This window comes from Tenebrio molitor, chromosome 5 (genome assembly GCF_963966145.1).
Source record: "Tenebrio molitor chromosome 5, icTenMoli1.1, whole genome shotgun sequence".
NCBI classification, from domain to species: Eukaryota; Metazoa; Arthropoda; class Insecta; order Coleoptera; family Tenebrionidae; genus Tenebrio; species Tenebrio molitor.
The window spans coordinates 19,679,084-19,702,265 of record NC_091050.1 but is presented as its reverse complement, the minus strand read 5'-3'; the positions used below and the strand labels follow the sequence as shown (position 1 = coordinate 19,702,265).

Below are 23,182 nucleotides of genomic sequence, written 5' to 3'. Positions count from 1 at the left end.
TTTCGTGGTCTAATTTTTTTCAACTTTTTTCCATCAGGATTCCACCGCCAGTGGATTGTAAAGTATGAAAACATGTTTTATTTGTTTGTTTACCACGTCTGTTTCCAAGACGGTAAGCTGTGTTTACTCGTTGCTAACGATAAATTCGACGGTAAGTAGTTTTTGGTCTTCTAGAACGGTAAGTAAATTTATTCAAAATTAATCAATTATTATAATAATTTTTATGTAGACAGAAGTTGAAAACAAGATGTTGGGGTACTTTCTATAAAGTTATACAGCTCCTTACCCCTGCAATGAAATAACATTAGCGAACTTGCCGCGTCAAAATTTTCATACCTCGAATTTTCCTTGTCTTCTAGATTACAGATTGAGGTCGTTGGTTTCGAAAAATTTTTATTTGTGACGCCATGAGGATCTTTTGAAATGTGAATGCGTAATTCCAACTTTGATGCAGTGTACTAAAGGGTAAACATGTTAAAAGTTGGTAAATCTTAGTGGATTAGTTCAGTGATTAAATAAAAAATGTTCTTCAATAGGTACCTACATACCTATTTCGTGGTCTAATTTTTTCCATTTTTTTTCCACCAGGATTCCATGTTTAGGAGATTATAATGTATGAAAACATTTTTCAGTTTCATTTTGGATGACTTAGTGTAGGTTTTGGTCTCAAAAATACATAATTTCCAAGTTACTCAAAAAGGTTATACTTTAAGATCTTGGTTTAAGGCCATTACAACATTACAGCTTAAAAACTTATGATTAACAAACGTCATTTATACAGAGGGTGCCTTAATTTTAATTGATAATACTGCTGCGCTGCTTATTAAATATATAGAACAACTAGGATGCGGCAACATAACTTCCTTTTTTTAAAACGCAATAAAACTCATTTTATCTTCAAGCGGTCGAAAATCGCACCTTTGTGTATCTCCGTAGAGACGTTAAACTGACTTTTTTCTGATCGGAGTAGAAGTAGGTACTTCAAGTCTTAGAAGTAGAAGTGTGCCACAGGGGGCTTGACCGGGTCAAATGTAGGGTCATTTGAAGTATTTGTCACGATTTATTTATCAATTACAACTATCAGTTGCACGAAATATTTAATAAATAAATTATCCCCATTCGACTATGATTAAAGACGAGCCGCCAGTTGTGGGACGTGTCCACGGATGTCAGATCAGATGTGAAACAAATGTCAAAAATAGTTCAAAATCGCTCTTCAGTGTTAATCTGTTAATTATCAATTGCACGAAATATAGGCTCTGCCATTTCTATTGAAACACCACCTGTTGGATTTTTCCTAAAATTTAGCAACAGGTTCGGTTAGTTGTAAAACGGCTTTTAGTTAGAAATTTGAAATTTTGACATTTTCTAGTTCCTAAAACGTCGAAGCAAATCACTGTCAAAATAAGTATGATAAATTGATAAATCAATGATCTAACTACACATTTAGAAATTATTTATCTCGTCGACGCATCGTGCATTCTTAATATATATAATAATTTAATATAAATGTCAATAGAAATCTAAAAATTTTACGCCTGCGAGTCCTACCACTACAAATTAGTACAAATGTGAGTGAGTGGTTTTTAGCGTGGTTATCTGTCGTGGTTAGTGTTCCTGCTGGAAGGTGGAAGGTAAAACCCAAGGGAAACTCAAAGAATTTTAATCAATGAACAAGGAAATTACAAAATCAAAGGATTGGCACCAGTTTTGGAATCTTGAAGGATTTCGCCTCTCAGGTGTGATTGGATAATTCTGTAGACAGTAATATCAGATACCTATCTGGAAAAAGAAATTAGTATTATGGGGGTATATAGGCAATGTGGGATAAGATGGTAAGGATTAATAAAAAATCAGGAGTTTGAGGAACTCAAAACTCATCATTGAATGAATTGGGGAAAAGTTTAAGTAAAAAAATAATTATTTTGGTTTATTTCAATGTACTTATATGTATTAAGTATTTTAATAAACTACACTTGCTGAAATGCTTTTTTTATTGAATTTTTCTTATACTGAAACACAGAGGATGAACGAAACTAACACGTAACCTCACTTTTCTGCTGTTAAAGTTAAATGAGTTATAATAATTAATAACAAATAAAACTGCACTTAAAGTTTAGCTGAAGAGATGAAAATCAAAGTTACAATTAATTCCAATTTAGAACAATAATTTAAGGTGTCATGCGCCAAGTGGCGTGTGATAAAAAGTGCGGGATTTAATTTTGATGTTATACCTATTGTCCGGTTATACCTAAATGTTAGCATTGTTAACAAATGTAAATACGTTCTAAGCTGAGGACACTGACGCTTTTCAGAATGATAGAAAAGCACCTTTTTTAACTTACGGAAAAGATTTTTGAAATTTCAACACAAATTTTTCTGACTAACCACATTGGCTGACTTAAATGCAGTTTATCATATAATTTAATAAGAGTTCTCTTCATGTCAGCACCCATAAGGACTCGTTTTTTTTTTCTATTTTGCTCTATTTTCGCGAAAAAACAATAAATTCTTGATAATTATTGGGTTATAATTGAATGAAAGACGCGTTAAGTCAAATATGACATGACATTCAACAAAAATCAAGATTGGCAATAATAGTCAAAAAATTACTAAACATATTTGCAGCGTTGCCAAACTGTCAATCAACAGGTGGTGTTTCAATAGAAATGGCAAAGCCTATATGTAATAATTAAATTAACCCTATTAAAGAACAGCCTCTAAAAAAGTGAAATAACGAAATTATTATCCAATATTTAACCGATTCGACTGTGACTAAAGACGAGCCACCCGTTGCGAGTCTTGTGGGCGTGTCCAACTGTCCATGGATGTCAGATCAGATGTCAAACAAATGTCAAAAATAGCGCAAGATTGCCCTTCAGTGTTAATAGGTAAACAGTTGTAAGTTGTAATCGTTTCCTATTTACGTTTTGATAACGTTTGTTGTATTTAACGAACATCTGAAGTAAGTGTGAACTGTTAGAAAACGAAACGCACGGCGAGCGAAGAAGGCAGTGTATGATTTCTACAGTGTGGTTGAAAAAGAATGAGGACAATTTGAATTTGGCGCCTAGTGAATAATTTGTCATGTTGGTAACAAGTATTGACAACAAAAATAAAGCTTGATATGATCATGGGCGTATCTACTGGGAATTGCAAATTGGTGACAATTGACAAACGAAATCAAAACAATGGGTTTGACGGAAACCTATGGATAAATCTTGACAGCGAGGCTCTTCTGAAGCAAAACTGTCACACACAAAACATGAAACGCACTATAATTTATGCCGCCAAATTCAACTTGTCCTCATCCTTTTTCAATCACACTGTACATAATTGCTCCTGATGCAAAGTTTCTGGCTACATAGGTAAAATTTCTGAGTTCGCTAGAGGGAGAATTATAAATTATTATTGTAGGTTACTTGTCACTAAGTGTGACCCCTTGCGATGCAAGAAATCACCAATTTGACAATGAGAGATATCGAAGATTTGGGCTCTGTTATCGTAGTAAAAGTTCAGGATACTAAAAATTACAAATCGCGATCATTCACCATTTTGGGAAAGTTTTACGTGGAAATTTGCAGAAGGTATGGATAGGATGGATAGCATTGTAGACTTTACTCATATTATCGAAACTTCAAGTACCAATAACAACGGAAGTAGAAATTACTAGTGTCTTAAAATTTGAAGATTGTAACTGCAGGAAAAGAAAAATAAATAAGTGAGTTCATGTTTGATTTTTTTTTTGTGATCCGCTTGAAGATAAAATAGCATATATCATTCAGAGTAGAAGCTCTTTTTGTGCTTCGCCCAGTTGTCGACTTCAACTGCGTTTCGGTCTTCAATCTCTGGGCTTGGCACAAAAAGAGACACTTCTACTCTTAATGATATAATATACTATTTTACGTTTGTCGCATCGGGTTAGAAATTTAATTCCCGACACTAAAAGAGTTGCTGCTGTTCTACGAAAGTCTCGCATTGCACAAAATGTGGCTGATATATATTATAGTTATTTATTTTTCACTTTAGTATAATTGCATGATAACTCCTAGCCTAGGATACGAAATACGTAAACATGTCCATAACAACCGGATAATAATAACAGGGCGTAATAAGAATAAGCGGGCGTAATGAATTCATAACGGCCTCATCAATTCAAAATGGCAAATATGCCATTTTTTTAAGAACACGTATAGTGAAAAATAAAATCTTGTATGCACCACGGCGTCACCGAATGATTACGCCCATCGAGAGATTTTTTAGATTTTTACATTACAACCACAACAACAATTAGAAAAACGTCAAAGTTTACAGATTGTTTTTTTTTATCAAAGCAATATTACTACTTTTCTTATGTTCTAATAAGATATGTTTTTTTTGTTCGACACTGTCAGAATTTGAGAATTTTCTCCCGTGTGAACGGATTTTGATAAATGTCACAAGTTGTCAAAACGAAATGTCAAGCTAATGTTAAAGGTTTTAAGCGGTTTAGAGCCTTTAAGGGACTCGTCGAACAAAAAAACGTTGTATTCCACTCGTTCGTGTGTAAATAAAAATAAACTACTGTTTTGTGTTGACTTTTTAATATTTTTGCTGCGATACATTGAAACCGTTATTAGTTAAATCATTTACTGTCATCTGTGACAATCTGTCATTTGATTAAAATCGATATTTTTTATTAAAAGTTTGTAATAGAAATGAAATATTTAACGGAATCTCATAGAATTGAAATTTTGATTATGATCGGATATGGAGACAGATGTAGGAAGCAATTTGAGGTAGTGCAACTTGTTCCAGCAGTTTTATATCCAGATGCTCAAGATCCAGATATTCCTCCGAACACATTATGGATTCAACAAGATGGAGCAGCAGCTCACTATTCCCTTTGTGTTCGACAGTATTTGAATCAAGTTTTTCAAAATAGATGGATTGGGAGGAGAGAATTCATAGAATGGCCAGCCAGATTACCTGATTTAACTTCGCTCGATTTCTTTCTTTGGGGGTTATTTAAAGAGTAAAGTTTTTAAAACAAAACCTAACAATTTAGATGATCTGAAAGAGCGTATCCGCACGGAAATTAGAAATATTACACCTGAAACTTTAAACAACGTTAAAGGAGAATTTTATTTTAGACTAGCTGACCCGACAGACGTTGTTTGTCCAAATTTCAATACCTAAATTTTTTTGTGAATTTCTGAAAAGCTATTGGAAATGTGCAAACAAAGTAAAAATGAGGAATTTTACATGGGAGATTAATTCTATCGGCAGTATTCTACACTGCTGAAATGCTGGAAATGTGTGATGTGCCTGGAATTGGGAGTTGGAACCATGCGGTTTTGTCTATGAACTGTCTATGAACTATCAAAGAAATGTCATCTCTATTTTACCCACACAGTTGCCACATTAATTTTCGTACATAGTTGCCAGATTTATCCACAATTATTTTGAATCACCCAATATTTACATTTCGATTTCGATTGCAAGATCGATGTTCAAGTAAACAATCCGATTGGTTTGATTCCCAATTTCACAATCAGCTGTCAAATAGCATTTGTGCATTTAGGCAAATAAATTGGAATAGAAATAAAACAACCATGTACTACATTTGTTGGACAGATCGCGAAACAACACAAAAGTAAAAGCAAATGTAATTTTATTTTAATTTACTAGATTGCGTTTTTCCAGGTTTTTCTTCAAATCTTCCAGATATTTTTTTTAATTGAAAACAAAAAAAAGCATCAAGCAAATACAGGGTGTCCCAAAAATAGCGTACAAACTACTTACTACCGTATCGAGGATGTTTAAATGTACATGAAAAAAATATGGAAAAATGTTTCCGTCAAAAATAGCTATTTATGTAACCAGTTAGGAAATGCGTTATTTTGTGTAACGAGTGGAATATTTGCGGGACGAGCGCAGCGAGATCCCGCAAAATCACACGAGTTACACAAAATTGCATTTCCTAGAGTGTTACATACAAGATTTTTTCTAATTTTGACAAAAAAAAGTTGCTTCAAACGTTAAACGAAGTAATGAATTTCATTAATAATAAATTATTATTGTGTTAAAATATCAAGTAGGTAAGTAGGCACGGTTATTTTGCTTAAAAACAAAAAATATGACAGTGTCAAATTGATGATACAATAAATTTTTCCTAACCAGTTAGGAAAGATTTTACTTTTCGTAACCAGTTACGAAAAGTGTGACGTTTCCCAACGTCAATTAATTTTGAAAAGTGTCACTTTATATGTCAAAATTAGAAAAAATCAATTATTTTTATTATTAACGACAATACAATGTAAACAAAGATATATTCATACATCATTACCTTGCAATGTTACCGTAGTGGATTTAAAATATTGTTTTCGATTTTCAAAGCTTCTAAATTCTCAATTATGCAGGATTAAATATTGGTAGTGAGTGATCTTGTACTTTGTGATAATATGTACGATTAGACGTAGCTGTCATGACAATTTCATACATATATTTCAAAATAATTAACCTGTTAAGTGCCACATTCAAAGACCGCCAAATCAGCAAATAAGTCCAATAGAATTTTTTAAACATTTTTCTGGCGTTTACGGTAATCTCTTCTACAGCGTAGTGCACCGTTAGTACGCCATTTTTGGGACACCCTGTATGTAGCTCCTATTGTCAGTTATGATCGAGAGGCATACAAAAATTATAATTTTTTAAATTTGTCCGAATTTTCCGACTTTCCTTTGTAATTGTCCCAATTTTTTTTTCCGAAAACTTATCCAAAACCCTAACAAACAAAACCAAAAATGAATTAGGCATAGCCATCGTTCGAATCATGAGTTATGGTCCTGAGTTCATACAAAAAAGCACTTTCAGTTTTCGCCGAATTATTTTAATTTAGTTTTTTCAGATTTTTCTCCAAATCTTCCAGATTTTTTTTCTACTGAGTTATTTCCATCCCGGGACATATCGAAATATGTCGTTCCTGTGGTCAGTTATGATCGAGAATGCATACAAAAATTATAATTTTCGCAGTTTGCCCGAATTTTTTGACTTTCCTTTGTAGTAATTGTCGCGATTTTTTTTTCATGAAAACTTTTTCACGACTATAACTAACAAAACAAAAAAAAAATGAATTATGCATATCCATCACAAAAAAGGACTTTCAGTTTTTCCCGAATTTTCCAATTTTCCGGGCAACTTTTCCAATTTTTTTTTCTTTTTAAACCACCCCTGTATTAAAACGAACAAAAGAAAAAAATAAACATTCAAATCTGTCAAGCCGTTTTTGAGTTTTAGCGAGACTAACGAACGGCGATTCATTTTTATATACCGGGTGTCCCCAAAAAAGAAGACGAGTCCATAACTGCGTTATTTATCGGAAGATTTTAATTATCTGTACACCAAATTAAATGGTTGTTAATAGGCTATGTCTCCTCGGGGCTGACGGTAGGGTGGTGGAAGGAAGAATCAACACTCTTTCGGCCACCACCGCGAGGTCAGCATGGGTTCGAGTCCCGTCGGGAAAAGGCGCCCATGGGGGTATAAATGTTGTTGTGTATGTCTGTGAATGTGAGGTGGAATGGGCGTGGGTGGCCGGGGAAAGTGCCCCGGAGCCCCGTCGCATCATCTGAGGCAAAGGAAATTGAAATGGAAAAAACGGCCGACCGAAAGGTACCGTAAAAAGCCGTATGGCTAAAAACGGGAATGGCAATCAAAAAAAAAAAAAAGGCTACAAAATGGCCTAATAAATTCAAGTATAGTCCCATGGGCTTCAAGGGTAAACTATCAAAATATTTTTTTTCAAATGGGATTACATATTTTTTCTTAGTAATTCTGATAGAGATTTTTATTCTGAAAACAACAATGTATCACAAGTATAGACTTAAATACCAAAAATTCACAAAAAAAAATGTTAAAAAAACGCTACTATCGTCTATGTTCAAAGCGGTCTCTATTTTAACAGGCCAGGACACTGGCTGTATTGCCAAATTTCTTAGTGTGCCATTCCATAGCAACCTGAGTTTCAAAAATATTGGCACTTCCATAGAAAGGCGGTTTATTCAAAAATAATTTTGACAAGACAATTAATAATTGTGCAATTAATTTCAGTAATTGAAAAATAAACATGCCACACAAATGTTGTGTTCTCGTAGATACCCAATTGCAAGTCAAATTATGTTTCAAGTAAGTCTTCCGACGTTAGCGTTTTCAAATTCCCATCGAAGAAGATTAGAATGCAAGAATGGATGCGGATTTTGGAACTAGAAAACTAGCGCGTGAGGTCTTTGTTGCTCGTTCCATTAGGTCTAAAATCCATTTTAAATTATAAACCTGTATTGATAGTAGGGTCCATACACCCGAGTGGGTAGCTTTAGCAGTTCTTATTTATTTTCAACGATTTATACTGCACCTTTATTGGTCTTTAATGGTCTCTGTGTACGACTTTAGAAAAAAAATCTTGTCCTGAGCAGTGTACAGGTGGCATGGGTTGGAATTTGCACTCGAGCTAATGCAATCAAGGTGAACTAAAAGGACTTCTATCTTCATTTTGGATAGGATACTTGTTCAGAATACAGGACTATCAAATTTTACTAACAATAGCTATCTTATGAAACAGGATACACATAATTACCTTGACTTGGTCACCTGATATACTTTGACTGAAATAAAGTTGCAATACGAGAATTAGAAAAATCTTTCAGTGATAATTAACTGACAGCTAACAATGACAAAATAGTGAGGGATCACAAAACTTCAAAACTAGTAACTTTTTTTAAAGGTTGGCGAAGCAACGTTGTCAGACGTTATTAGTGGGCCATTCCACAGACCACTTTCTGAAATCAGTGTCACGGCCTGTTAAAATAGAGACCGCCTTGCTACAGAGCGCCCAGAAATGTGGTAGCAACTTTTACACAAAGTGTCAGAAGATGGCACTTTCGAAAAGCCAAATCATGACCAACTTCATTAAACTATGTTATGGCCATTCCAATTCCATTAAAATGCGCTTCGTATGAAGTATGTTATGGATAGTCATAGATAAAATAAAGACAAGTAGAATGAAAAGAGGCCTATCAATTTTGTGCAACAGAATCCATGGTAACGGTTTATCGCACCGTCCACAAACCAAGAGATGGCGCAAATTTGGGGAAAGATTTAAACTTTTGAAATCAAAGTTGTCTCAATTCATTTCATTTACTTTCATGTCACGAAGTATTGTTGTCAAGTCTTTTCTAAAGATTTAAATACGACAATTCGTGTTCGTGGCTAAAACTGTAATACTATGAAGCTTTGTAGTGTTCAAAAGTGCCAGCACCCGCCACAGGTTCTCCAATCCTTATCCAATGTTTATCTCTTCGAAATCGATCAAATGAAAGTTTACAATGGATATACGGTTTGTGCATCCATATTTCAGACTTTCCGATTACGACACGAACAACAGAGGGAAAATACGGCTATACCTAGCTTACAAATTCCAATGGGTAAAGTAAAAACTATCTAGAATCAAAATTCTATATTAATCATCTTCAAACTTTATAGAAAATGAGGATGATCCAACCAAGATTATTATTCATGGAAATTACGAAAAAAGAATTCCCAAATTGACCTCCCACATCACCAATTCCTTACCAGATATCCGGTGACCAAATACATTTTCAAACTTCAAAAGAAAGTAACCAGTTTTCTGTTGAAAAAATCAAATGCCGTGTGAAATTATTCTCAAAATTTGAAATGAAGTTAAAAGGTAAAGTTTTGGGGGATGATGCAATACATTTTTGTTTGGCACAATCGAAAAAAAGAGACGTTAAACCAAAAGGGCGCAAATACACTGCAGAAAATAAAATCTTGGCATTGGCGTTTTACAAACAATCTAGGAGAGCTTATTCAAAATTAAGAGAATTTTTTGCACTTCCTACGCTGTAGAAATGTATAAGATGTTGAAAATAAAAAAATATTAAAATAAACCTGTTTTTTATTATCTTTTTTAAATTATTAAATAATAAAAATAAAGTAATAATGGAAAACATCCAGTAGGCTATGGAATATTGCACCGTCCACAACTCAACATATGACGCCACATTTGCTGCTCAAAAAAAAATCAAGGGACTTTGCATTCTATTTGTCTTTATTTTATCTATGTGGATAGTCATGACCAACTTCATTAAACTATGTTAAACTATATATTAAACTATATTAAACATAGTTTAATGAAGTTGGTCATGGGATAGTCATAGAGAAAATAAAATACTAATATACAGTGAGCGGCAAAAGTATGGAATAAATTCCTTAAAAATTAAACAAAATTTTTTTCAAAAAAATCTTTGGACAGGTCAGTTTTAGTTTATAAAAATACATGTTTGAGTACCAAAGAAAATTCCAAGCAGTCATTTGTTTTCGAGTTATGACGTCATCGATAGTTTTTTTAAATGGAAACCCCCTATTTTTTTTTTGATTCTGATAGCCCTTTTAATTGTCTAAATGACAGTATAAAAATTTTGTTATCTTACATAAGGAAATTTTTGAGAAAAAAAATTATAAATTTGGAAAAAATAAATTTTATAACGAACAAAAACAAGTCAAAAAATCAAGTAGGTAAATCAAACAGTCAAATGTTACTGGCAATTTCATTCGTATGTGTTATTTGTTTTACAAAACGTTTTCGAAAATGACTCATTTAACAGAAACACAACGTATAGAAATTTTAATTTTGATTGGATGCGAGGATAAAACTAAAACGAGGAATTTCTTCATAAACTTGCTTATTGTTAACAAGCTGGGGGATGGCAATTAGAACATTTAATTCCATAATTTTAGGTACTTACTAACACAGTTTTTGACATGTTTTTGTTCGTTATAAAATTTATTTTTTCCAACTTTATTATTTTTTTTCTCAAAAAATTCCTTATGTAAGGTAACAAAATTTTTATACTGACATTTAGACAATTAAAAGGGCTATCAGAATCAAGAAAAAAAATAGGGGGTTTCCATTTAAAAAAACTATCGATGACGTCATAACTCGAAAACAAATGACTGTTTGGAATTTTATTTTATATTAAAATATGTATTTTTATAAAATAAAATTGACCTGTCCAAAGATTTTTTTGAAAAAAATTTTGTTTAATTTTTAATGAATTTATTCCATACTTTTGCCGCTCACTGTATATTTTAACTAACAGGTAGAACAAACCTAAATGATGAAGAATTGGGAACTGCAAAAACAATAATTTTTTTAACAAACTCTTTGATAATAATCTGGAGGGAGGGACATTTCGCCCACGTTGCGAGAAATCTCTTGCTTGTGGAGTTTACAAAAATCCGGGGCACACAAAATTTTAGCAGGAAGCAGTCCTACACTTACGCAATATGTACCTACTTTGGAAAAATTTTTGGATCAAAAAAACAGCATTTCCTTCCATAAAAAAAATTGAATGAAAACATTGGAAGGATTTTTGGATTTATACTAAAATTTAGCAGGAAGTGGCAAGTGTGAGTTTTTTAGAGTTTGTAACAAATGTTACTAAGATTCATAATATTTTCAAAATTATATTGAGTAGGTAACATAACTTCGGCCGATAATATTAAAAGCAAAATTTCAACGGTAATTCAAACATAAGTACCTACCTAATATTAATTTTTCGTTCACTTAAAAATAAAATTGAAGATGTAATTATTGGTAAAATAATTCATTTAACCACATTTACATTAAGGGATAAAATTTAATTTTAAGTGATAGGATACGAGAACGGTAACATTTAGGAATAATATTTATAAAAATGAAACAGAACTGTATCAAAAACGGTTGAAAATAAAATATCGAAAGTATTGCTGGCGTTTTAATTTGTTGTGAAAATTTGCGATGATAAAAAAAATCAAAGGAAAGGTAAACTCATCCAGTAGGCTGTGATTTTGCACCCTCACCAGGATAAGAGATGGCGGTAAACGCTTTGTGCCCAAAAAATGTATAGGGAGTTTGCGTTCTATATGTTCTTATTTTGTCTATGGGGAATTTTCAAAAACAGACATTTATCGAATGCGACAGGCCGGATAAGAGACGAGTCTCTTATGAATCCAGGAGGCCGTGGTTTTTTGCAACTTGAGTCAACTTTAGTTTCCACCCACTATATTTGGGCCAACCAACAGATATAGTAATAAAAAAAAGGGGATGTGGCCTAGTTGCGTAGAACGATATACGCCGAAGCCTGTTTCACAATGAAGCAGGTTCTTTGCCATTTGTCATTCTTGTAAGTCTTGAAAAAAAACTATTTTGTAATACAAATCGAAAATTGCCAAGGAAAATAAACAAACATAAACACGTCGTCAAACTCCCGAAGCGAGGTTAAAACGAATGAGATGTCGGTTGCCGTCAAGTAATTTTTGTGGATGTACAGTCGTTGACCAAAATAAAATAGGACAAAGTGTTACTTTAGACAGTTTCACAATTCAAAGATTTGTGTAGTGTAACTGAGACGTGTGTCTCAGATTACAACTTGATTTGACTTGACAATTGATTTACAAAAAGTTAGGTTGAATTTTTTCACTTGTCATCTCGTCACTGTCACTATGTTCAATTGAATGATTGTGAGTTTTTGAAATATTGTCGAATGATGACACTTATCAGAATTGTTTTTTTATTTTTGACACTTTTGTTTCCTAAGAGATGGATTTCGCAAAAATATCGAATTACACAATCGAAATTTACTTTGTCCTATTTTATTTTGGTCAACGACTGTACATCAGGCTTTCGATAATCTGCGCACGTTTTGAATAAACCAATTGGAAGCTGCTATTTAAAATACGCGGGCACTAGGGGGCGGTTTTATTACTATATCTGTTGGTTGGCCCAAGTATAGTGATGGATAAATGACCGGTCATTTATTTTTGGTCAAAGTTGACCGGTCCTTGATCGGCCAATTACCAGTCATTATTGGTCAAAAAGTAGGAACTAGTTAAACATCACAAAATGATTCTTTCAATGTCAAGGATTATTTTAATACCAAATAATGGTTCTTAATTCCATGTTTTATAAGATTTATTGATCGATAAATTATTGTTCTAAAATTGTGTAAGTGAGGTTAAGTTTGAATTGTTTGAAGTTATACTTTGTTTTTTCTTTAACATATTTGCTTGAATTTGAACTTTTTGTTAATTTAAAACGCTTTAAAACTTTCAACACAACTGTGTGTGTGTGTGTATTTTCAGTTTTTTAGTTTCTTTTAAAATAGGTACTTAAACATTCGTTTAGAATTTAAAAAAGTAGGTAAGTATTTTATGAAAATAAAAATATATTGTATGTCATGTTAAGAAGACACAAAAACGAATGAAAAACAAAAACCACTTCTTCCTAATAGATAAAAAGCTTAATAATCGTTTTCCACAATGATCTTTATTAAAGTTTTAGATGTTTCATTGTCATAATTTACATATTTATTGTCATAATCCATTTCTTCATTCAGCAGCTACGTAAATGAAATCAGACAAACCAACATAACCTCATCTCATCAGTCAAACAGTCATCATATCCTAAAGGCGAACGAAATGTTCTAAAGTGACCTCTGGCGGAACCTGGTTAAATTACTTTGTGAAGTATACCTCGTGGTTGTTACATGTGTATTTACTATTTACTAAAGTTAATTCAAGTTGCAAAAAAACCACTTTGCCTTTGCAACAGCACTTTTATGGCATTAGTCATTTGAAATTACTTTAAAACTGTACTTATATGGAAAATATTCAATCCAAACTATGATTTTCTGGTCCTTTTGTGCCTTTATTTGGTTCAAAATAGTTACTTATTCTTATCTGACCCAAAACACATTTGCCCGCAAAAACTTATTGAAATAAAACTAAGTACTGGGTGTTTACCTTTCTTTGTCACGTAGTATGTGACAGGACCTGACTGCAATCTAACAAAAAAATATCTTGGCCTGCTGCGTATTTAAAACAATTGTCAACGGCTAATAACTAACAAGTAAATCTATAACCTCAAAAGTTCATTCAATATGAACGTTTAATCTTCCTTAGTTTTTCATTAAATTGGTACCTACATTTTAACAGATTTCGATGAAAAGAAAAAGTTGATAGACATAAAGCATGGATGCTTAAGTTTTCAGGCACAGAGCAAATAAAACCACTCTGGTGACACTTTTTAAGACTCTCTGCCCTTTCCCAACACACTGAGATGAGGGTTCTGCCTCCAAATAAGAAAAAACATCCTCAAAACTAAGGTAGACTCCAGCCGTTTAGTGAGGATACATTCGGTGGGGATGCGCAACAACGCTATTTTGTTCGACCAGTCCATTATTAGGAAATAAGGGTGGTTGGAGTTTGCCAGCAAAATATCGGTAGATGTCACCACCTCGCGCATTATAGGAAACTGTAATAGTATTACAGACACAGACAATTAAACTATAGTAAGACTGTCAAGTGGGATTACATTTTCGGAGACGCGCTCAAGTGGCGCTGCCCTAGCGTTAGGCCAAACTAATGTATAACAAGTTGCATATCTGACTAGTTTCTGTATACCTAGTTGCCTATTTTTTTTTCAATTTGATTTAAATTGATACTTATTTAAAAAAAAAAATAAAAACGACTAATTAAGAATTAAACATTTTAATACAAATTCTAACATATACAACAAATTAGTAGTTCATTAAACGAGTTTGTGTGTAAATTGGGATTTTTTGGGCATGAGTGGGCTAGTTTAAAAGGCGAGTGAAACTGAATTGAGGGGTAGCATTAGTTCAATAGTTTGATTTTGCGTTAACTTTTAAAATTTCTGGAGATAATTTAAGAATCGTGCAAAAGATTTTTTAATTTTGAAATTGTTTTTCGCTGATATCGGTCCATATAATAAATGTTTCTACCTTTTGAAGTAAGACTACTAACTTTCTTGCATTCAAGTACTTGCCACACACTAGAAGATTTTGTTGGGTGTCTATTTTGGGCCTTGGGCATAACAGGAAGGATTAGATTCTCTACAGTGGGATTTTCAGTAATCGTAGAATTTTCAATTTGTTCAGCTGGTCTAACATTGTTTATTGAAGTTTGTTTCTCTTCACGAAGAAAAATCGACGGCAGGGCGTATTTATGGAGTTTTGTTTTTTGAGTAAAGAAATTGTTGCTAAAATGTTTCTCGCAAATAAAGGCATTATCTGTTTTGAAGGGTGGTGCAACATTTACCTAAAGCTTCTATCCATCGTTTCCTTTGTTCTTCTAATTTTTGAAATTTAAAATGTTTATTTTTTATCGCCGATTTTGTTGTTTACAAAGCATTTATGTTTAATTTTTCCCATATCCAAATAAATAAAATAAAAATTTCGATCTGAAAAACCATATTTCGTACCTTTTCAAAAAGAAAAAGATAACTTACCAAATAAAAAGATAACGAAAAATTATCTGAAGATACTGGTTTGGAGTAATTTATTTTGTAGAACAATTTATAAAATTCATTGACTAAACCTTGACAGAAATTAGAAAATTCAAAATTACTGATGACATTATTAATTAATATTCAAATCAACATTCCTTTTTAAACGGAAATTCCCGATCGGATTAACGAGTAAATTCGGTAATTTAGTTTGGCCTAACGCTAGAGCAGCGCTAGTGTTGTCAGTGTCTCCCATGTTTTATACGGGTTTTGAAAGTCTTAATTCTGTTGATGGTCTGTGATTACAGAAATTACAGAAGGAAAAATTTATTCGAATTGTCAAAATTTAAATGTCTAGCTGTTTCTAGCGAACACAAATTGATTTTGCATTGATTGTGATTGAAGTTCTTAGTGTATTTGTTATTTTGACAGTCAATGACTGATTAACGGTTGATATTTATTCGAGTTTCGAACCCTTCCTATGTCTAGCTCTTTCTCGCGAACACAAATTAATATCACAAAATGATTTGCACCGATTATGATTGAAGTTCTTATTGTAGTTACGTTATTTTAGCAATCAATGACGAATTGACGATCGACATTTATTCTAATTGAGAATCTTTCGTAGGTATTACAGTTCATTCGCGATCCAAGTGCCTCTGGTGGCCATTTCACATCGAATGGCACGACTTGTTATTATCGGCGCAGACGACGATTATTTATATCACCCGTTTTTAAATCAACAGCAACGAATACAATACTTAATTGTGCATCAAACTTAGTATAAATTACTTAACTACCGAGTGACTATAAATGATTGAAGGAAAATAGTGGATTGGCAACACTGATGCAGTTGGTAGTGTAAGTCTTCTCCTGGATCATCTGTCAATCATTTCTATTTAGGTTAGGTTAAGTCACGAAGTACATTGTCGATTTAGAGTTTTTTGACGTTTGTTTCAATTTTAAAAATTGCGTGTGTCATGCCAACGATGTTGCCAACTAAAGATTTCAAATGTGTCACCAACATAACAAAATAATTTTAATCATTTATAGTCACTCGGTACATGTTTTTATACCGAGTGACTATAAATGATTGAAAATTATTTTGTTATGTTGGTGACACATTTGAAATCTTTAGTTGGCAACATCGTTGGCATGATACACGCAATTTTTAAAATTGAAACAAACGTCAAAAAACTCTAAATCGACAATGTACTTCGTGACTTAACCTAACCTAAATAGAAATGATTGACAGATGATCCAGGAAAAGACTTACACTACCAACTGCATCAGTGTTGCCAATCCACTATTTTCCTTCAATCATTTATAGTCACTCGGTATAAACCACTTCTATAGGACGCACTGGTTTTTCTACGGCACTGGAATATTTGGACCGCGCAGGTTTCCCCCACCTAATGTATCCTCACTAAACGGCTGGACTCTACACCATCGTACACAATAACAAAAACAGAAACGAAATAACGTAATGTACTTCTTACGACGGCCATATTTGTCACGATTGCAGCGCCACCATCGGTCATTTGTTTCGCCTATAATCTTCAATATTATAAGCGGGAAATTTAAATTTTAAAAATGACTGGTCAAATTCGTCAAGTCATTGACAATTATTGACCGGTCAAATGGGTCATTGACTTATGCCCGTTTGCACCAACCTCGGTTAAAGTACTAACCCTGATTAAATTCGTAAACGCCGGTTAAAGCTTTGCACCATCCTCTTAATCAGGATTAAAGTGAACGTTAGCTAACCGGTCGAGTTTTGGCCGGTTAAGGATTTAACCGTGATTAAAACGAAATCGTATATGTCATATGTCGTTGCGACTGTTGACTGTTGACAAAATGAACGCAATAGAATTCGAAATTGTGGAAGATGATGATCTTGAAGTCCTTGATTTTATTGAAAATGGTCAGATATACCTATGTAAGGCAACATTATTTTGAGGATTTAGACGAAGGAACATTCAGAAGAAGGTCTCGCTTGACAAAAAAGTGTGTATATCAGCTTCTAACGATGATAGAAGATCAGCTAGAATACACAACAGACAAGTAAGTAGATACCTATCTGCATAAATATTTTTACATTTCGATGAATCACTTTTCATTCTGTACATTGATTTTTTTTTACAGAAACAACAGCCCCCATAAACCAATTGTTAGCGTGCCTACTTATATGCATTTAGACCAGATAGCGGATTACATGGGAATGCATTTGGCAACAGTTTCAAGAATAGTTGTCCGGGTATCTGAAGCCATTGCATAACTTTATAATGTGTACGTTGGTTTTCCCAATATAGAAAATGATATACGCACAATCCAAAAACGTTTTTTGTTCGACACTGTCAGAATTTGAGAATTTTCTTCTGTGTGAACGGATTTTGATAAATTTGACAACTTGTCAAAACGAAACGTCAAGCTAATTTTAAAGATTTTTAGCGATTTGGAGCCTTTAAGGGGCTCGTCGAACAAAAAAACGTTGTATTCAACTCGTTCTTGTGTAATTTGGGCTTTTTTTGGCACTCGTGGACCTTTAAAACTCTCGTTTCACTCGAGTTTTAAACTGGTCCACTCATGCCAAAAAAAGCCAAAATTACACACGAACTCGTTAAATAAATAACTATTCTATGACGTAGCAGCATTCCCAGAGTTATTGGGGCCATTGACTGTACTCACATTAAAGTGCAGTCTCCTGGTGGTGAAGATGGGGAGATATACAATACGAAAACAATGCTGGTGTAGCTGCAGGTACTTTAGCAAGAAGGCAATTTATTAATGATTATTTCGCCCGACTGTAGGTTATATAAGTAACAAAAATAAAATGTATAGAATTTTTTTAATATATTTATACAACAAATACAAATGTATTTATTTATTCATTTAAATCCTTCTGCTTTAATTGTAATGTTACAATCATTGTTTCCTTTCCTATTTCAAATTTAATTAAATCATGTTCTCGACGTTGTCGCCAGTACAAAGCCTCATCTTTATTCTTTTCTGTTTGTGCCAGCAACGCTTGTTTTTCCAAAAAAATAGTAACCAAACCAACCAACATAATATTTTACAAAAACGTGACAAACGTGACTTAACCACGATTAGTTAATTTTGGTGTGGTGCAAAGCAACATAATTTTAATCATGGTTAAAAGATAATCATGATTAAGTAACCCCGATTAAGTTGAAATTCGGTGCAAACGGGCATAACAGCCCTTTCACAATGGCGTTAACGTTACGTCGATGTTAAAACGTTAATGCTAACGTTAGATCTAGAAATTCAAAATTACATGTATTTCATCGTGGACCGTTCACAATGACGTTATGATGAAAATTAATGTTGCGTGATATTGTTAGCGTTAACGTTAGTTCTAGAAATGTTCTGGATTCTTAACGTTACATTTTAACATTAGCCAACGGAAATAATTTATAAAAAGTACTGAAATACGTGTAATTAGATCTAACGTTAAAATTAACGTTTTAACATCGACGTAACGTTAACGCCATTGTGAAAGGGCTGTAATTTTCATCATAACGTCATTGTGAACGGTCCACAATGAAATACATGTCATTTTGAATTTCTAGATCTAACGTTAACATTAACGTTTTAACATCGACGTAACGTTAACGCCATTGTGCATGGGCCTTAAGTCAATTACCGGACCTAACAACACTAGTTTCCACACTGTATATGACAGGCATGTCGTCGCTTGCGTCAATTTAATTCTGACCGTTTCAGATTTATGATTGTGAATCTTATAGGTTATTAATGTAATATTTGAACGTTATGGCTTTCACCAACCACCAAAAACGTTGCATGTTGGAAATTTAATTTAGAAACGGCGTAAAAATTGATGGGCAGTGGGTTTATTCGATACGTAAAGCTTTTGAAGATTTCCAGGAAACTTTTCCAGAAGTGATCGTGCATTTTGATGCATTTAGCAGAAAAGTACATCGTCTTGTGTACTTTACAAGGAAACTGGAAGTGTAGGACGTAAAGAAGGTAATGGGAGACCAAAGGTGAGAAACGAAGAAAACAGTGAAACAGTACGACAAGTAATTGAGGAACATCCAAATACTTCAATACGCCATTTAAAACAAGTCAATCTGTCCTATAGGCTATACCACTTGTTAGCGTGTTCTGAGTCAAGATCTTCATTTACATCCTTATCATCTACAACTAGTCCATGAAGTACTTCCAAATGCTTGAAGACAACAATTCTGTCAGTGGTTTTCATAACAATAGTGGAAAAAACATTCTTTAGTTATGAATCGTGCTTTAATGGAATTTTATGACAACTGCCTTATTAGTTTAAATATGCCACATGAGTGGCCTCCCAGGTCTTGTGATCTGACCCGTGTGACTTCTTTTTGTGGCCATACATCAAAAATTCAATTTTCAGTGCACCTATGGTTGAAATGGATGATCTTCGGCAAAGGATAGCTAGCAAATTTGAAGAAATTGGATGTTGGCATATTTTATTAACTCCATTAAAAGAATTAGGTTATGCATACATGAAGGTCTTGATGAAGGTGGTGGTCACATAACATATCTTTACGCTTTATTTATTGACGTTGTTAACAATTATTTTAAACCAATGAAATACATTTGTTTCATTAAAAAAGTCCTTTTAAATTAAACTGTTTCTTTTCCAATTATCCGATTGCTGAGTAGTTCAAGAATACGTTCGTAGTTCTAGGGTCCTTAAATAGTTCCAGGTTCCAACCTTATGTTCAGATTCAGGATTCTGACAAATTCCATTTCAATTGAATTAGCATAAAGGGTGGTTATGGTTATTCAAAGTGACCATATTTTCTTGTGCCTTTTTAAGCTGCGTTTAAATTTTGTTTTAAAATTACACTTCTCACACTGAAACCACCAAACACGTGTCTCTATTGTTTGGATATTGTATGGGCAATTCTTTTTGGACTGTTTGTTAAGCGTTTCAATTTTTAGCGATTTCATGATTTTACACAATACGCTGACAAATGAATTTTCATAATATGTAGTTTTAGGTAGTTCTTATATTTCGTTACAAATTTACATTTATTACAGCTATACCACTGGATAGCATCTGCTGAGAGATGGTTAAATATCTTATGTTGTTTTAGATAGCTGTTTTTTGTCGTTTTAAATTTGCATTTATCACAATTATACCGTTGCATGGCATCTGCTGAGAGATGAATTTTCTTATGTTCTTTAATGTGGCTGTCAGATTTCGTTTTGTATTCGCATTTGTCACAATTATACCATTGGTTGGCGTCTGGTGATAGATGATTCTTCTGATGTTTCCTTAGGCAGTCCTTTCGTTTCGCCTTAAAATTGCATTTATCACAGCGATACCATGTAACAGCATCCTCTGGTAGATGATTTTTCTTGTGTCGTTTTAAGTGGTCAGCCCGTTTCGTTTTATATTCGCATTTATCGCAATTATATACGACATCTGCTGAATGTTGACGATTCTTATGATTGTAAAGACTGCAATAACTTTTAGATGTAAACTGACATTCGTTACAATGAAACCAATGTACAGCTTCAAGAGTGGCATGTTTATAGTTTACGTGGTACCTTAGAAGATCTTTTGTTCTTCCTTTGTACTTGCAATGTAAACAACGAAATCTCTCCTTTTGGCGAATTGACTGTTTTGCGGTATGGTGTCTTTCCAAAACTGTTGCTTCCTTTGTCTTAAAAGAACAATACTTGAATTGGTACCACTTTTCATCACTACAAGACACTGTACGTACCTTCTCACATTCTTCTTCTGCATCAAAACATGGACTTTCCAAGTGTTTGATCCACAGTAAACACGAATATGTTTCAAACGAGCACTTTCGACAAATGTAGCCTTTCACTACAGCGTCATTTCTTGGTTCATCTTGAACACAATCAGCGTCGTTTCCATGGTATTCTTTGAGATGTTTCTTTAAGATTACAAAAAGATCAGTTTCAAAATTGCAGCCCTTGCAGTAGTACTTTTCCAAATCGTTTCTTTCACATCTACATGATTCGAGTGGCAACCGGTGACGTTTCGGGATACTTTCGCTATATTCCAAATTTCGCATCATTTTGATCTTTTAATCTGAAAATTTTCATTTCTTGTCAATACAAAAAAAACTAGTCAAAATAATTGCAAAATATACAATTCTTATCTACTTATAAATTTGTCAAATTGCAGATTAAAAATACAAACAACGCAAAAACCTGATTCGTGATCTGTAATCCGTAACACACAGACCAACACAGACAACAGACCCTGACCCTATAACAGACCGTGCACCGTGATGTGCATGTGGGTTGCGAGGTAGGTTGTTGGTAACCACCACGAGGAACCACGTAACCCGGGTACGGTACTTACATGTAAAACTTGAGGCCACGACCTCATAACCGGCCCCTAGAACCGGCCTCACAGACCATCAACAGAATTAAGACCACGGATTAAGACTTTCAAAACCCGTATAAAACATGGGAGACACTGACAACACTAGCGCTGCTCTAGCGTTAGGAGGCCAAACTAAATTACCGAATTTACTCGTTAATCCGATCGGGAGTTTCCGTTTAAAAAGAAGGTTGATTTGAATATTATAATTAATAATGTCATCAGTAATTTTGAATTTTCTAATTTCTGTCAAGGTTTAGTCAATAAATTTTATAAATTGTTCTACAAAATAAATTACTCCAAACCAGTCTCTTGAGATAATTTTTCGTTATCTTTTTATTTGGTAAGTTATCTTTTTCTTTTTGAAAAAGTACGAAATATGGTTTTTCAGATCGCAATTTTTATTTTATTTATTTGGATATGGGAAAAATTAAACATAAATGCGTTGTAAACAACAAGAACGGCGATAAAAAATAAACATTTTAAGTATCCAAAATTAGAAGAACAAAGGAAACGATGGATAGAAGCTTTAGGTAAATGTTGCACCACCCTTCAAAACAGATAATGCCTTTATTTGCGAGAAACATTTTAGCAACAATTTCTTTACTCAAAAAACAAAACTCCATAAATACGCCCTGCCGTCGATTTTTCTTCGTGAAAACAAACAAACTTCAATAAATAATGTTAGACCAGCTGAACAAATTGAAAATTCTACGATTACTGAAAATCCCACTGTAGAGAATCTAATCCTTCCTGTTATGCCCAAGGCCCAAAATAGACACCCAACAAAATCTTCTAGTGTGTTGCAAGTACTTGAATGCAAGAAAGTTAGTAGTCGTACTTCAAAAGGTAGAAACATTTATTATATGGACCGATATCAGCGAAAAACAATTTCAAAATTAAAAAATCTTTTACACGATTCTAAAATTATCTCTAGAAATTTTAGAAGTTAACGCAAGATCAAATTATTGAACTAGATCTACCCTTCAATTCAGTTTCACTCGCCTTGAACTAGCCCACTCATGCCCAAAAAATCCCAATTTACACACAAACTCGTTTAATGAACTACTAATTTGTTGTATATGTTAGAATTTGTATTAAAATGTTTAATACTTATTTAGTCGTTTCTATTTTTTTTTAAATAAGTATCAATTTAAATCAAATTGAAAAAAAAAATAGGCAACTAGGTATACAGAAAGTCAGATATGCAACTTGTTATACATTAGTTTGGCCTAACCATAGATATATAATACAGCCATTCCATATAAACGTATTTCGTTGCTTGGGAAAACATATCAACGATTCCGGTACTATCCTCCATTTTTTTCTGGCACACAATGTAATGTATTCTTATCTTGTTTCCATACATCTGCACTTGAATTCTCGTATCACAGACCCCTACCTCGTATTCATGTAGTTGACAAATAAATGAGAAAAGTCATCGTGACAAATTAATA

At 33.4% G+C, this 23,182-nt stretch overlaps 1 protein-coding gene and 2 long non-coding RNA genes across 4 annotated transcripts; 2 read left to right on the top strand and 1 right to left on the bottom strand.

Annotated features, from left to right (window-relative positions):
- Positions 1-18,675: 18,675 nt before the first annotated feature.
- On the top strand, positions 18,676-19,989 carry LOC138130828 (uncharacterized). The gene is made up of 2 exons (XR_011159655.1): positions 18,676-19,035; positions 19,088-19,989. It is a non-coding gene; the product is annotated as an uncharacterized lncRNA (long non-coding RNA).
- Positions 19,877-21,844, bottom strand: LOC138130827 (zinc finger protein 695-like). Of its 2 annotated transcripts, XM_069047501.1 has the most exons (4): positions 21,705-21,844; positions 21,094-21,428; positions 20,918-21,033; positions 19,877-20,827 (listed from the first exon to the last, which is right to left on the bottom strand). In XM_069047501.1, exons 2-4 carry the CDS (start codon positions 21,412-21,414, stop codon positions 20,311-20,313), a joined length of 954 nt encoding a protein of 317 aa, XP_068903602.1. In that variant the 5' UTR covers positions 21,415-21,428; positions 21,705-21,844; the 3' UTR covers positions 19,877-20,310. The 2 variants fall into 2 exon arrangements, 1 of the variants encoding a protein (XP_068903602.1); XR_011159654.1 differs by lacking the exon at positions 21,705-21,844 and adding an exon at positions 21,490-21,626 and having other exon boundaries at positions 19,877-21,033.
- Positions 21,845-21,912: 68 nt separating this feature from the next.
- Positions 21,913-22,841, top strand: LOC138131306 (uncharacterized). The gene is made up of 2 exons (XR_011159757.1): positions 21,913-22,068; positions 22,117-22,841. It is a non-coding gene; the product is annotated as an uncharacterized lncRNA (long non-coding RNA).
- The last annotated feature ends 341 nt before the right edge of the window (positions 22,842-23,182 follow it).